Genomic DNA, 17,174 nt, shown 5'->3' with positions numbered 1-17,174 from the left:
TTGAAGGAATGCCATCTGATACGACGAAATTTGTGACTGCGTATACATAATAATCTCCTACTGGTAAGGCACAGTAGCAAAATAAAGCACCGCAATTACACTGACATTTAAAAAAAACACAATCATAAAGTTTGTTGTTAAGAGGATAATTTACAACAATAAGTTTTAAACCGAAATATGCACCACTCGTACATCTCATATCTGATTGGTTTAAAATCTGAGCAGTTTACGATTTAAATAGGACAAGACACTTTAAGTTAACTCTTGCCGCACAAGTGGACATTTTACTAAGTATAAGAAATAATTTGCCATCACCTTGTGAATTAGTGTTTTCTTTTCATTGTGTTTGTAGGAAGAATGTAAATGTTATCTCTTGTTACGGACTATAAACTAGAAAATGGACTATAATCCAGATGAGAGTTTATCAGATGGAACTAATGTCGATAATAATGACAATTTCATCCCCTTTCAATGGATTTTACTATGTGTATTTTTTCCAGCATACACGCTTCTTGTGTTTTATTCTAAAACATGTACAAATAAAGTAAAAAAGCCCACGTGCGATTGTAAATACAGCGATGGAATATACACAGTTTCTATCTCCGCTGAAGAACATTGGAATGCACTGTGTGTGATATGTAAATATGTTGCAGGTTATCTTACTGTTCCTTTTTTACTAGTTTCATTGATCATGTCGATAACCACTAACTTGCCCTCTCAGAGATATTTGTTCGAGGTCATAGTTATTGAATTTTTGGCTTGTATTTTTCTTTTATGCTGTTTTTGCCACGGTGGATTTTTTAATTCTACTACATCATGTAAAGAAATTATTCAAGATATAAGGAGACAGAAAGTAGAGTTATTAACATCTTTAGATGGAACAATGCAACCTCTGACCTCTTCTTTGTATCATTATGAAGATGTGTCTTTTTTTGAAGACCTGTCTGAGGGAGATCAAAATGATGGAAGAATCGTTCACTTTGACGTCAAAGTTTGTGTGAAAATACACACCAGCATGGTTCGGAATTTTACGGTGGCATCGAAATGTGTTTTGCAAAATCGTATGTTTGATCCAAATTCTGAAAACTATATGTTGTTCTCCAAGCCTAGAAGTAAACGTTTTCGGACGTTGTCGGCATTTCGGGAACGTTTCCGATTATTTTTTTCATGTAGCGATTTCAATTGTGCATGGAAATGGTGTGTGAATCCAACAACCCTACATATCATAAAATGTGTTTATTTACCCGCCTCTCTTAAGGCGTATACCGGATTGCTATACATAAGGGTCCAGGATCTGAATATTTATCTTGAAGTCTTGCGTACGACACGGGACATAGCGAATAGTTGTCGAACAAATTTAGACCAAACTGTAATAGATTTGTAAAAATACTGTTTCTATCAGTGTTATGCAAACGATGGGTAGTCAACTACACTACATCACGGACAAACTGACTTAACTTGCATCCATTTATCATTAACACCAGAAAACACGAATTGCTCTTAACCGTTGTTTTTGTTTATTTTGTACCTTGAAACGTCGCTTGAAAAATTACGTTTCTTATATACTGTTGTATATAAATGAATGCTTCGATCTGTCAAACTGATCTATGGAAAATATAAATGTCTTTATATCAGCATACCAAATATGAGCTTGGATGCTCTTTGATATGTTGTTGCTAATTTAAGTCTTGTTTCTTTTTTGATCGAAAAGAACTCTTTGTTCCAGTGTAATTTTACTTTATATTACAGTTGTTTTAATATATAGTGCGGATTGATACTTTTGAAATTACATCTTTATGCAGTAATTAAAATTTAAAAAAAAAATCACGGATACATGTAGAACCTTTTTGCTGTCAATCGCCTGTTATGTATTATTATTTTAGACCACACCACTAATAGGCTTTTTTAAAGTTGCATACTATTGACTAGATATCAATCTATGTGATAAACATGAATTGTTATTTTAACGAATGTAACAGGATACCACGATTCATGTAACAGAATGTAATTACTGAAGTTAATCCAAGCATACAGGCACTGAACAATAAACTCCAGCAAAGAATATAAAAAGTAAGGGGTCCACCCATTTAATTTACAATTAGTAAATTATTAGTTTTAAAAGTTGGTAGACTTGAGACTTCATAAATTATTAGCTGCAGATAAAAAAAAAACACTCTGATGGACTCTAACACTAGCGCATTCATTCTATGTTCTTTTATTACATGATATTTGCATAGTGTACATAAAATATTATGTCTATCAGTGCTTTCTAAATGTAACCTCAAGCCTTTTTTTTGTTTTTTTTACAAAGTTAATAAATTGTTTATTTCATGTAATCTTTATACTACCCTTTACACGAGCCAGTGTATTAATTAAAAAAACCCATTTATTTTAATTTTTGTAAAAATTGCAAATTATGGCAAGGATGTTGAATCAATATATTTCAATAAGTTAATCAAAATTACAGTGAACTCATTTTCAAGAGGCACCCTCATTATTGCGAAAACACCCCAAACCACGTTTATTCATTGTAATTAAGACACATGTATGAAAGTAAGGCGTTCAGGTTGTATTTTGATATATTACTTGTAATATATAAACACACTTTTAAAATGTACTCTTGCAGGCATTTAAACTTCCTTGTTCGCTTCTGCACTGAATTCCTTCTGCTAAAGCGATAGCCTTCTGGACCTTTATATGCGGCTAATCAATATATCAAATTGCTTAAAAAGAATTACATCTGATAAGTCATATTACATTACAAACCATTATGTAATAATTTGCAGTGTCAAATTTATTCCGAAACAGTCTCTCGCTGAATAAAATTCCCAAATGACAATCAGACATACACGTTATCATCATATCAAGACATCATTTTGACTCTCACAGATGGGTAATTCACGATGCTTTTCTTAACGTGTCACAATATGATCCATATTTTGGTGATTAAGATCACATTAACGTATTATATTTGAGATGTAAGTTTTTCAACATTTTTCAAATGATCTAGGTATATCAGATATATGAATATATGTACCCAACCAGTACATCAACATATTTTGTTTGGTGAAAACCCATTTTGTCCGCGATATCACAGGAACGACATTTATAATACAATACTGTCGTTATTTGAAGAATGTCGGCAATGGAATTTGAACTTTTTAATCAGCGATTCACAAAAAAGCAAGGTATTCCCCTTGGTAAATCCAATCTAAAACGAATATCATTCTACGGCTTTTTTGACAAAAAGTAAACTAATCATTACAGATATAGGACTAAGACAATTAACACAGTCAAACCAAATTAACCATACACTATCTCAACATTGTGGATTTGATAATTTGTACCAAGCCAACATTGTCATTGCATATAGCTGAGGGACGGTTTGGATTGCAATTCATATCTTATTGTCAATATCTTATATTGTTGTCACTCTGTAAACATGATTTTATATAAATATCTTCAGAGTAAAAATGTAATTATGGATATTTGTACAAAATTATTTATCAGAATTAATATGAGCATCTGATACATGTATGTAAATATTTTTTTTCAAAGTTAATCATGAATTAAATGCATTTTTACAACCTAAGTGTCACTTAATCTTTTTTAACTTCGCTCTGGCAAAGGAAGTGTAAATGTGAAAAAAACCAGTCTCTATGCAGTCTCTATGCATATTATTCTTATTTAAATATTAACATATTAACATTTGAATGCGCAAAACACCTCTCTATTAATGATTTCGTCGAAATAATTATTGTATTTTGATATCGTATATGGAAAGTGATGCTATCATTATGAATATTTACACATTTTACTTTTTGACAGGCTGTTTTATTATTTGTTGAGGAATTGCATACATTACTTTAAAAATAAATTTCACATCGATTGTTAAAGCTTTAAAGTTAAACAACGACATCAAAGAAACTTAGAAACTTATCTAGAGATAAAGGTCGAATAATTCAACGTTAGCTGTAAACAAATTATCATCTGATATATTTGATTATATGTTGCATCAAATAAAATCAGGCACGAATTTAATGTGATGCAAACTTGAACATTGAACACAAATATTATACAGATGTTGGTCGTTCTGTCAAGGGGAAAATGAACAGCTATACAGATAGAAAATCGGCGACCCGTGGAAACTTGAATGATTTCATCGTTACTCAAACCAACTTAAACCGGTGTGTCTGTCAATGCCACCTTAACTAAAAGCAGATAATGCTTTACAAAGTGAACATTCTATTTCAATAAATAAATGTACCAAAATGGTTTTTACGCGACTTCTTTCACACAAAAAATGCATATTTAAACCTCTTTGATATTTAATGCAGACAAACAAGTGTCTATCATATTGAATTTAATTTAGCTATTTGATGACTGAAACTATAAAACCAGATTGATCCTCATTGATAGTAGAAAAAGAGTCCAAATAAAGGAATATTAATTGATTTTCCGTACTGTAAAACCTAATTTGGTTAAAACAATTTCGGGTAATTTTGTGTTTTTCAAAGTGGTTTGCATCGGTTTCAATTTTACGCACTTTTATGTTATGGGTGTTTTGTTAAAAATAGCAGAAGAATAGTCAACCGTGAAGGGCGGATGCACTGTACCTCGTGTTTAAATTGGAGACATAAAATCAGTCAACCCTTATACATGTTATTCTACTTGGTTTATCCACCTTTTTATGAATGAAATATTGAAGGTTACGTCTTAAATTAAACTTCAAAATTTCCAACGATGCTATTAATACACTTTGATGTATTGAAATATTTACGATTAAACTCTGGTGGTAAAGTTTCTGAGGTTTGCGTTAAATTTAGACGTGTAACATTTAAACTTTGCTGTGAATAAAAGTATGTCATTTTTCTGTTGTTATCGGGCAGTGTTGTCCATGAATTGAAATATGGTATTTCAGGGGTTCCTCCTTCTAGTTTCATTTGGGATACTTATGTTCCTATTCCTTACATATGAATTTGTGAGTATCAAATGTACTTCTTAGTTACAATCGTATCTATGAGTATGCTGTTTTTGAAGTTTACTGGGTTTTTTTTTCATTGCTCATCTTGTAGAGAAATTTAAACTTAAATGTGTCATAACATATTATCTAATAAATAATATACAAATAAATTTGTATATGTTTTTCAAAACTGCATCATAGTGTGAAGCTGTAAAGGTTTGTTTTCCTGATCCTGTATTTTTTTTTATATGTTATAACCATGTAGAGTAGGTTATAAAAAATATTTTGCAATGATCGCAACCGTTATTACCCGCATGAACTAGTAGAGAAAATATTTTTGCTTATATTTTGTATGTTATTTATTGAATGATCTTAAAAAGTAAGTGAAGGTAACTAAATAATGTAAATAAGATTAATGAAATAGACAAATTGTTGCAATGGGGATTTGAGACTGATATCTCCATGAATAGTTTGTGCAGTCCGTTATTTTTTTTTTTTTGGTTTATAGGGGTTTCGACCTATTGATAAAGTGGTTAGATCTAGATTGTGTAAATTGTAGCCCTGTCAGTTTCTACGAATCGTCTTCTTATTAAATAAAGCAGAACATTCCCTGTTGGTGTAATTATAATTTAAATAATTTTAATAAATTAATAAATAATAAATTTGTATTATGATAGTATCTGTTTTTGAGTTTCCACACAATCTAGTTATTACTGGATGCACAAGCATAGATATTTTACCTTATAAAAAAATTATTGTGAATGCATCTGGGGAAACGGGGTGATGTTTATCGACGTCCTACATGTACCGAATACATACATATATGATTTATTGCACTGCAAATGTACTACATTTTTCTATTTACAAATTACAAACGACCACATTCATAAATCGATAATGTGTATAATCTCGACGGAGAAAGGTCAAGTAATTGCTTTGCTAAATTTTTTGACATTCGAAATAAAGCATGCAACTTTATTTATAAACCTATCATTGAAACATGACAAAAATAATTGTTAAATCATATGTATTCAATCATAAACAATCTATTTTAGGAATGTTTTTGCACTTCATTTTTAACCGCGGAATGGATGTCCTTTTTTGCATTTATATTCCTAATTAAAAGCGAATATAATGGATTTAAAGCGACGTTAAACAATACAAATAAAAATCAATACGTATATAATTATAAGCATTGAATGCTTATTTTTGGTTGTCGCCTGACCTATAATATTAAGGCTGTGCGGATAAATTTTCACACAAAGATAACGCACGGAATACGTTTTACCTGCACGACCTTTTATCCTTAAGGACAGACGATATCCGTAATAACAGTGGTTAAAATGAAATTAAACAAAAAAAATTCTTTATATGGTAGACGTTTAAACCATATAAACACTAATATATCTACTGATATTTTTCAAGGCTTGTCGGTTCAAAGTACAAGAGTACACAAAATGAAAAAAAGCAACAACAAAAAAAAAAAATAAAATAAAAAATAACAAAAAAAAAACCAACAATATAATATACATGAAAGTACATATAAATCAACCAAAAAAACATAAATATTGTTTTGTTAACTAAAGTTTGTAAACGACCATCACGTTAAACAATTTCATACATTGAAATAAACATTTAAATTAACATATATGGAAGCATAAAAGATGTTATTCCTAATACACACCAGACCGCGCAGACAAATTGAACCTCGTATAACGTAGGACCGACGATAAAAAAACCCCCCAACATTCCATGTTTAATTAAAGCAATACACTGTAAAAGTTCTTTATTATACATATTTTTATAGGATGATTATCATATTCTTACAGAACCGTATGGATAGTTACAACTCTCTTGAAAATTTACCAGTATGTTTGAGAAATGACACATGCTTGAATGAGTGTTCCTCGGTCAACTGTACAACAAGCAATGGTAAGGGATGCTAACTTTAATCAAAACTTGACATATTTTGTTTAAAATTTCACCAACATAAGAAGTGTAATATTAAAAAATACGAGTAAAACTTTCATACAGCAGTGTGAAATGATACTGAAAAATGGTGAAGTAAATGATAAGTAAATATATACCGGTATTTTGCTTAAAACTATAATATCTTATAAACATAACATTCATTCATTCATTTTTTTCAAATATCTTTGTAACGGTAAAAATATGATATGCAAAATAAGAATATTTTAATGTGCAAGACGTGAACCTTACCTTAAAACTGTCATAAGTAACTTAAACAATCGACTTCGGTATTGTTTTACTTCTTACAGACATGAAATGTCCATTGTACGAAAATACTTGTATTCCTGAGCAATCAACATGCATAATGTAAGGCTCTATGTGATTTGTTTTGTGATAAAAATACAACTCCGTTTAAAGGAAGTGAACATGAAAAAATTATCAAGGGCTCAAATTTGTCTGTTTGATGTGTATAATGATATCTGAAAACCGTTTAGACAGAGCTTTCCTCAGTAAAAAGATATACCACTTAGAATAACTAATTCTTGCAATCAATGAGCGCTGCCATATTGTTAAAATCATTACCTCCCTGCTGGGTTATCTCTAAGCATCTAAGAGAGGACAGCACTGATGCTGCCGTCAGTGAGACACATTGCAATTTTACACACGTGTAGTAACAGGGATAAAATGCCATCATCAAAATGTGAATGGAAACTTGAAAGGAATGTAAAGAGTTGTCATTTTAAACAGTGTTTATGGAGGAAGATTTTGGATCTCAGAATGATGCATTCCCACCAGCAGTTAGCTGCAATAATGTAGCCCTCTCCCGATTTTTTTTTTTTATGGGAGAGGGCTACAACTCCATAGGATCTCCGTAATGGTGCAAGTGCGGGAGTGATTCACTCCCGCAACGATTTCGTCTCAAATTGTTTATAAATGACAATAACATTTGCATTTCTTACCTGAACTCTAACGTTGTAGATGTCTATGGAATAAATTAATCCAAAAATATCAAGTATAGTCCATATATCGGTTATTTTTCGTGTATGTCAACAACGAAAGTTGAATTTGTCCGCCATGTTTACCGACCTTGACCGGTTTTAGTTTTGGACAGCCAATGAGAATTCAGGAGCGGATCTTGAACTGAATATAGGAATTCCCCTATTTTAAACATAATTAACGCGGTAAATATGAATTTTCTATTATATACCATTTCCTTAAATGATGTTTTAGTGATATAACGAAGTAAGATCGATTATTTACACTGACATTCACGTTATCAAGCCCATCAAAACTCCAAGCGTACATCCCATAAAATCACGCGAGAACTGTCATGGCTGCTGAAAAAGACGACTGGTAAACATGCTGAGGTGTTTTATTTGGTTTTGGTTTGTATACGGTTAATTTGTTCAACCTCAATTAAAAAATTATTTTATCTAAAGGAAGTCAAATATAAAATCGATCTTTTTAGACCGAAGTCAGCCGCATTAAAAAATTAATTTTGCACCATTACGAAGATCCTGTGGAATTGTAGCCCTCTCCAGTAAACATCAGAAATAAAAAAACGGAGAGGGCTACATTATTGCAGCTAACCAGCAGTTAATGTGACATGTAACTAGAATGGAATGTCCGTGGATCAGTGTTATTGTGACCTATTTTTTCTTGCACTCGGGAATTTCTTGTTTATGAGTTTGAACATTATGTGTGCTACATAAATGAGCACACAAGGTGCATTGCACAGCATCCTGACTTTTAAAAAGTGTCTTAGTCCTGTTATTCTTCTGACAGCATAAACAGAACCGGCGTACATATCATCAAGATCTTATGTATAAAAAAAAACAAATCAGAAAAATGTCCAGGGCATTTAAATAAAAGGTAACGAAAAGAAACCCCACATGGAAAATAGAATTACAATTTTATATTAATTTAAATTGAAATCTAAAAACAGCATTTTGTTTATGTAAACACTGACTGCCACATGCATCTCCGTACAAACATCTGGAATGGGATGGTCTTATATTTCACAAATTAATTTATCTATATTCATTTTTTGTACAAATCATAAATAGTTATCTGAGGTTCATTTATAGAAATGTACTAAATCCTTGTATTCTCATGACAGTACACAAATTTTTTTTTCACATCAAGGCATATTTTTTCTTCGTAACTTTTATCAACTCTGTACATAACACTGGCCTAGTTCAAACATTGACCCAGTCACCAGCAGCAATGTGGCTTATCTACGTCAGAGAACAGATGCATGCTGGGGAATAATGGATTACCTCCATAAACCTTTCACTGAGTGTTAAATTGATAAAATCTCTTGATAGAAATAAACAAATAGGTAACAGACCTCATTTTTAAGTTTCAAAAGGCTTTTATAATTTATTAAGCAACAATTATTTTTTTCATGTTCACTTCCTTTAATGTAAATTTGTTTGTGTGTGTGGAAGTAAGTTCATTTTGTTCGTTCGATAAGCGATTCATCTAATAATTGTAGTTCGCAATCCACCACTGGTAGTCAACAAATTTTGAAGGACGTAACAGCACATCCGGTTTACGGTACACCATTTAAATCTGAACACCAATATCTTACAAATGTACCAACAGAGAAGGTGCAGCCATCATGCTCGTCATATTTTCAACCAACAAATAGCCACTCGCAAATAAGAAGTGATTCCATCAATGATGTAAATGATCGGATTTCCACTGAAGCTTTTGATGTATTTCACATTCTTGCTGCGATTCTCTTTTTGTTCTGCATCTATCATCTTAAAGAAAGTAAGTTCTTTGTTTGTTTTTATTTTTAATGCCAGACATATTCCCATTTTCTACAATTATATTAAAAATAAGTTTTAATTAAAAAAAAAACTACTGCAAATTTGAATTTGTAGTTAGTGAATAATTTTTTTTTTTAATGAAAAACAAAATAAATAAACACCACAAAAAAGAGCGTTAATTTAAATACTGAGGTTTTTGAAATCATCTTCATTCACTATCAACAGCCCTCAAACAACAAGTCCCTGATGTAGAGTTGCTGACACAACCAGAGAGAAATCCACTCATAAATGGGCATAATCATAATGATCCAGGAAGCTTAGAACTTGATGTGGAAGAAATTGAAAACATTGATAATGAATCGACTGAAAGAGGTATGATAGCAACATACCGCATTTATCGATTTGTATTTGGATTTATATTTGAAGTATGATTAAAAAAACAATAAGGAAAATTGCAAATTCTTAAAAACTTGAATTCTTGATCTCTCAAAGTATTTCCAATGCCCAATGGAGCAATTAAGAGTCACCTGTACATGCTGAAGTTTATTTAAACAAAACGTAACAAGCTATGATAACATCCATACCATTCAATGAAACACTATTTATTAAAAGTTTAAGAGTTTCTAAGGATAGATATGAAAACGTTTTCATATTTGTCTTCAAAGACTCTCTCAACAGTTTAAGAGAAGCAAATCTTAAACAAAACCTAACAATTTCAGGATTTTTTTTTATCAAAAATGTTGTATATATCCTTTCTAATAAAATCCAAATTTATACACAATTTTTAGCTATTTAGGATAAACAAAACCGACGATTTCCTGTTTCTTAAGTAGTGAAATAATAATAATAAAAAAGAAATCCAAACTTTTCAAATTATTTTTTCTATGACATAAAAAGAAATATGCAATCAAATGTCCTCTTTATGTAATTTGATGCATTGTAATCTCAATTTGTAAATGTATTTTACAGTATTACTAGGGTGTCATACAACAAAAGTAAACCAGACATCGAATGGCAATAAAAAGAATCTTGCGAACACGGCAAATACTAATGGAACTGGTGGCCACCAACAAATGATGCAAACCATTACAAAAAACGTTTCTGAGATGGTAATAGCAAAGCTTCAAAAGCAAGGAATGTTTCCGACAACTGTTGTTAATACATCATCTAGAGGTTGTACAGATTCTTTGCCAGAAGAAACAACACGTCGATTAACAGCATGCAGTAAGTACAATTGGAAAGTTATAAAATTCCTAGTATTTAAGTATTTACACCTCTGATATAGTTTACATTCTCACTTGAACGGTGCGTGAACGGTGAACGCACTCTGAACGAACGGTGAGCACAGTCTGTGTGAACGTTGAGCGCGTATATGTAGCGATCATTCAGCTGTCTATAAGTACTTTTTTAGGTCGTAAAGCGATCTTTCATAATATTCAAAGAATTGCTTAATTCTTTCCTAAAACTACTGCTCAAAGCTTGACTATGTCGTACGGTAAACACGCTCCTTTTGTAGGTAGTCATCTATAAGCAAAGCGAATGCAAGCGTAATTTTATATAAGCTTGAATACCTTCACCCAGCATTTAATATTTATTAGTCCCTGAGTTTAGTATCGTGATGAGACTGATAAAGCCTCCCTTATTTATTAATTAATGTATATCATTTTTTACAGAACCATTGCTTGAAAAAGTGATAGTTAATCAATGGAAGCGGGACAGAAGTTGGTTTGTTCCGACCAATATTTCAACTTGTTCTAAAGAAAATGCCAAATCAAATCTTAAGAATCCAGTAAACGTATCTGAAAAAGCGGGACCATAAAAATCGACTTCCTCTCATCAAATGCCACTCGACTGCACTACACAGTCTATACTAAATAATACCGTCGATGTATGCTCTGATAAAGACGAAGAGGTCAATTCACTTTATACAGCTTGTCAAACTGGAAATGATAGCATTTTACATATTTTGCATAGCGTTGGAGCAGACATCAATCTATGTGCAGGAAATGGGATGAGTCCTCTCCAGTTGGCCTGTCAAAATGGTCACAAAAATACAGCCCGGTTTTTGTTAGACAATGGTGCAAACATAAACTTTCAGATGAACGACGGGGCCACTGCTCTCCTAATAGCTTGCTTTGAAGGACACGCTAGCATTGTAGAACTTTTACTTGAACGTGGTGCAGATAAAAAATTGTGCATGGAGAACGGAGTTAGCCCACTCTATGTTGCTTGTCAAAATGGAAGTAATAGTACAGTGGAAATATTACTCCGTAATCAAGCAGACATTAATATTTGCAGCAAAAACGAAGTGAGTCCCGTATTTATAGCCTGTCAGAAAGGGTATTATAACACTGTAATACTATTACTTAACAATGGTGCAAACGTAAACCTGTGTACGAAAGACAGTGTAAGTCCTTTATATATAGCATGCCAAAATGGACATGAAAAAATTGTAAAACTATTACTTTCAAATGGAGCTGACATAAATCTATGTGAAGAAGAGGGTGGAGCTAGTCCTTTCTATATAGCCTGTCGTGAAGGGCATGAAACTATTGTTAGCATTTTATTGAGCCATGAAGCTAAAATAAATCAACGTATTAAATCAGGAGCAAGACCTCTCTACATCGCCTGTGAAAAAGGACATGAATGTACTGTACAACTTTTACTGGGAAATGATGCCGACATTAATGTATGCAAAACAAATGGAGTCAGTCCTCTCTTCATAGCGTGTCAAAATGGACACTCAAGTGTTGTGCAAATCTTACTGAGTAATAAAGCAGACATCAATTTATGCAATGGAAAAGGAGCCAGCCCTCTTTTTATAGCTTGTCAAAACGGGCATAATGAAACTGCACGTATTCTTCTATCTTTTGGAGCTGACCCCAATCTGTGCGAAAATTCAAATGTAACCCCCCTATATATTGCTTGTCAAAATGGACATTATGACATTGTGGACAATTTATTGAATCATGGGGCAGATGTGAATTCACATAACAATGAATTCAGTCCCATCTATACAGCTTGTCAAAATGGACATTATTCTATTGTACAAATCTTACTGAGCAAAGGAGCAGACGTTAATGAGCGTCAAAAAAAAGGAATAAGTCCTATCTATATAGCTTGTCAAAATGGGTTATTTTCCATTGTGCAACTTTTACTGAGTAACGGGGCAGAATTTAATGAAAATCAGGAAAAGGGAACTAATCCTCTTTATATAGCTCATCAAAATGGGCATGACCGAATTGTGGATCTGCTACTAGGTAAAAGCGGATCCAAGAGTACTGCAAGAATCCCTTGCGAAAGTAGTGATTCTACTTCAGTTATTGTCGAGTTCAAAGAGATGCCGCGGACAATATTCTCCAGTATACCACGAACTTCATCAGTAAATTATCAGATCAGAAATACCTATTTGTCTCGCACTGATCATGGAAGTACAACTTCAAACCGTGAACAGTTTTAAAACCATGTCAATTTCAGGTGTTAGTTCCAGTCAAAACAATGAGTATTGCCTCAAATCTTTATTTTTAAGAGATCGATGCGGCTGTTCCTAGGACCTCCCTAGCACATTTTCACTGCGTGTTTTTACATAAAATATATAACGTGTGGTAGACTAGTACGTAATAATCGTATTAAATTGCCCTTAAAATATTAGGAATGTGATTCAAAGATATTTTATAAATAAGTGATGAATATTAAAATGCTAAGAAAAAGTCTGTCGTCTGCATGTGATTCCTTTGATCGTTACACATGTAAACATTACTATAACAAAACCGTTGGGGTTACACGGAACAGCCGTCAAAATGACCTAGATCGTCTCTCTATAGGAGAAACGATCTGTAGAAATACTGGGCTGTTAACTTAGTAGAATAGAAATAAAGTTCTTGTTTTCGTGAATGTTGAAGGATAACTTCCTCGGTCTCGAAAAGTTGTTTGAAATATAAAAGAATCGGCTAACGCCTCGGCTTTTATATTTCAAAACAACATTTCTTGACCTCGGAGGTTATTTTGCAACATTCACGAAAACTCGTACTTTATTTCTTAATTATATTTAATTTCCTTTCATCCTTAAATTCTTGCATTGTAAAGAACAAAAACTTTAATCAATAGAAAGCATAAATGATTTACTAGTATATGCAATGTTTTTATCCATATTTAATACAAACCAATGCAATATTTGCAACTTCTTGAAAATCTCATTATAAGAGATAATTTAAATCATAATTAGTACACTTGTATTTTGATATCTGATAGACAGAACTTAACTGAATTAAGTTTGTATGTGTTTTTGTTTATCATATTACATTATTAACTATTTGTTTATTTTACAAATACTATATACCACTACACACCTGCATTTAGTCACCTTCATTCGTTACCCAAGCAAATATTGTTGAATAACAATTTAAAGAACATATGATAGCCAATACACTGGTAGTGAATATCTAGTTACTGACAAAACAATAGAGACTGATACATACACAAAATTACCAATCATCGCAAACTTTTCTGTTGCAACGTGTAATATGTTAGTTATCATTATGCATGCGTATGATTTAGTGAATTGTGTTGTGCATGGATTTTAGACAACGGAGTGTGTATTCAAAAAGCAGTTCATAAAGACAACACATTCATATTAATTTTGAATTATTATAGTTTTTAAGGTGTTTTTTAAAGTTGGTGGTGATGTGTCATATTTCTTGCAAATGTTCCAGCTTGGTAGAGACGACATGCATGTTTGATGTTATCACAAAGTCATGTAAAACCCATCTATTTAATATTATTTAGATACGTTTCCTAAGCAAAATCTGAAAAATGATGCAAATGATGTTTTTTTAAGTGTAGTTTCTTTTATTTCATTTTTCATATTCTCTCTCTCTCTCTCTCTCTCTCTCTCTCTCTCTCTCTCTCTCTCTCTCTCTCTCTCGTATTAACATTGTGTTAGTCAATAAAACAAGGTGTATAATTTTTGGATGTGTTTTCTTTTACACGAAGAAAAATATTTTCATCACTTTTGTTTCATTTCTAGTTTTTTCAAATTATAAATGCTATCAAGGAAAGAAGAGTGTTAGATTGTAAGTAGTTAACCTGAACACAACTAACGATGTGTCGGGTCTTAATGCCAGTGCGAACGCATCATTTTTGCACCTGTCTTATGTGAATGTATAAAAAATTCCGAAAACGTCATATGATAAATTGAGTAATTAAAAGTATGATGTGTAGTATATTATTTCCTAAAAAGCAATCTGGTGACTTGAGTCCACTAGTTAATGAAATATACATTGTTTTATCTTTTTAATAAGTTTTAATTGTGAGGGATAAGGGATAAAGTAAAATTCGTTCAGATTAATTAAAATTTACTTTGTGATCACAGGTGCTCCCTCCATCCCCCAACCCCAAAGTGTCTAGACCCACAGAACTTTACTAATTCTTTTCTTTTAATTATCTTTTCATGACATATTTATAATCAAATATATACATTCATTGCACAAGATTACGTTAAACAAAAATTTAAAAAAAAAAAATTTCCCTACTGTATACAATACAACAGAGAGGTACTGCCGATAAATATTTATTGAAATATGCCATTAATCTACATCTACCGGTGAAAATGCACCTTAAATTGTTTTAATTTTAGACACACCTCGTGGGATGATGAACTAAGATTATGTATGTTTAAGTATCATACAAAAATATGTGATCGACAATTGTAAGTAAAATATTTAATTGCATCAATAGTTATCCGTTTATATTGCTAAGGACTTGTGTTTAAGAACGTAGATATGTAAAACAAATATTTTAACCAACCTGTAGCTTTAAAAGAGGTCTTAATGTTCGAATTTAGTAGGTCGATAACTTGAACATACTTATATACCGGAGATGATATCTTATCTTCCATATAATCTGCTTATAGCAACATTTTGATCGTTATACATCTACTTGTTTTTTGGGTTTTTTTAATGTTGTGTCAAAGCTTGAGGAATGCATTTGCGTCACATTTCTTTTAAGTGATTGCACCCAGGAATTAGTCAAATATCTAACGGGTTTTTCACACGCTATGCTATAGTTTTACTGACCTTTAGGCTGACAGATTAGGCGTCTTTGGCCTAGCCGTGTGAAGCCGTCAATACATCCACTGTGTATGCATCTGTATACACCAATAGCTTCCAGATTATCTTTAACACTCAAGTCTACTCTACATTTGTACGGCATTCTGCAATATATATTCAATGACATACCAGGTATATACTGGTGTCACATACAGTGACAGTATCCTTATCATTAACAACTTTAACTGTTTCAGCATCTGTATATTGACAAAATCAAATTACCATTCGTGTAAGCCCTATCCGGTTTTTCCATTGTAATTATTGTTAAATGTTGACGTTTGAAAACGTATTTAATCAAGGGATTGTTTTTAAATTCTATTCTAAAGACAGATCTTGAAATTATTTCTCGAATTTAGCCAAGCCAACAAAAACAGGTATGAGGTTGCTGTTAATAAAAGATGAATAAACCTATACTTCCATTGATGCAATATTATTTTTGAATATTTATTAAATGGATATTTATATCTACAATAATATAGAGGTTTTATCACCATATAATTTTATCACGTTTTATATTTATATGTATCTGTTGTTTCTATTAACCTAACAGGACACATCTGGAGGATACATTCTATGAGTAAACGCTTTCTTCACATTTCTGACGGATGGAACAATTGGTGGCGTTACACACGTCGAACAACTCTAAAAAAATGTAATTATAAAGATGTCGTGATGATTAACTATTTATATCGGCTGGTTTACTGAAGTTGACATAAAATGTCACTACCAACGACTGGTTTTCTGGAGTTAACATTAGTGCCACGAACATTGGCTGGTTTTTTTTATTGAAATAAACTTAAGTGTTACTAACACTGATCGTTTTACTGAAGCAGTCTCCATTAAGCTACAGTTGCCAACTTTGATAGTTCTAGATGATTACACACAGTGCTTACCTTACCTGTGTTCACCTGTATACAGAATCGAATGCTTTCCACGTTTTATTAGTTGCCATTATAAATTCAATCTATAGCATGCTTAATAATTGATTAGATACGTAGATGCCAAATAATTAGCTAAGGCTAGTTTGTGATTTTTAAATGGAAAATAGGAAGTAAAGGAAAAAAGAATGTTTATTTAATAAATAAATATAAAAAAGGGAAAAAAAATAATCTAATTAAGAAAAAGTGTTTACTTTCAATACTTTGCAAATGCCAATATCGCGGTCACTTCAAAACCAACGCGATGGAATAAGAGTAAAGTTAAAAATGTAATTTCATTCAATATTCAGTATGCATGCTTGCAGTTTGAACAGTCTTATCTAATACCAAATTCTGATGACAATTTTCTCATAGAAAATTAATATTGTTTAATCAAACTTAATCCGTTAGCACAAGTGAAATTTGTCACAAATATACA

The 17,174-nt window shown here is 32.0% G+C and overlaps 1 protein-coding gene and 1 pseudogene across 1 annotated transcript; both read left to right on the top strand.

The window, feature by feature from the left end:
• The first annotated feature begins 342 nt into the window (after positions 1-342).
• LOC128173068 (uncharacterized) lies at positions 343-1,493 on the top strand. Its single transcript, XM_052838796.1, has one exon. The coding sequence runs from the start codon at positions 398-400 to the stop codon at positions 1,382-1,384; it is 987 nt and encodes a 328-aa protein (XP_052694756.1). The 5' UTR covers positions 343-397; the 3' UTR covers positions 1,385-1,493.
• Positions 1,494-6,798: 5,305 nt separating this feature from the next.
• LOC128174949 (ankyrin-1-like) lies at positions 6,799-17,040 on the top strand (annotated as a pseudogene).
• Positions 17,041-17,174: the final 134 nt, after the last annotated feature.

This window comes from Crassostrea angulata, chromosome 2 (genome assembly GCF_025612915.1).
Source record: "Crassostrea angulata isolate pt1a10 chromosome 2, ASM2561291v2, whole genome shotgun sequence".
NCBI classification, from domain to species: Eukaryota; Metazoa; Mollusca; class Bivalvia; order Ostreida; family Ostreidae; genus Magallana; species Magallana angulata.
The sequence above is the reverse complement of the archived record's forward strand: the minus strand, read 5'-3'. Positions and strand labels throughout refer to the sequence as shown.

Coding starts and splice junctions, on each gene's coding strand:
- LOC128173068 (XM_052838796.1), top strand. CDS start 398: ATGGACTATAATCCAGATGAGAGTTTATCAGATGGAACTAATGTCGAT.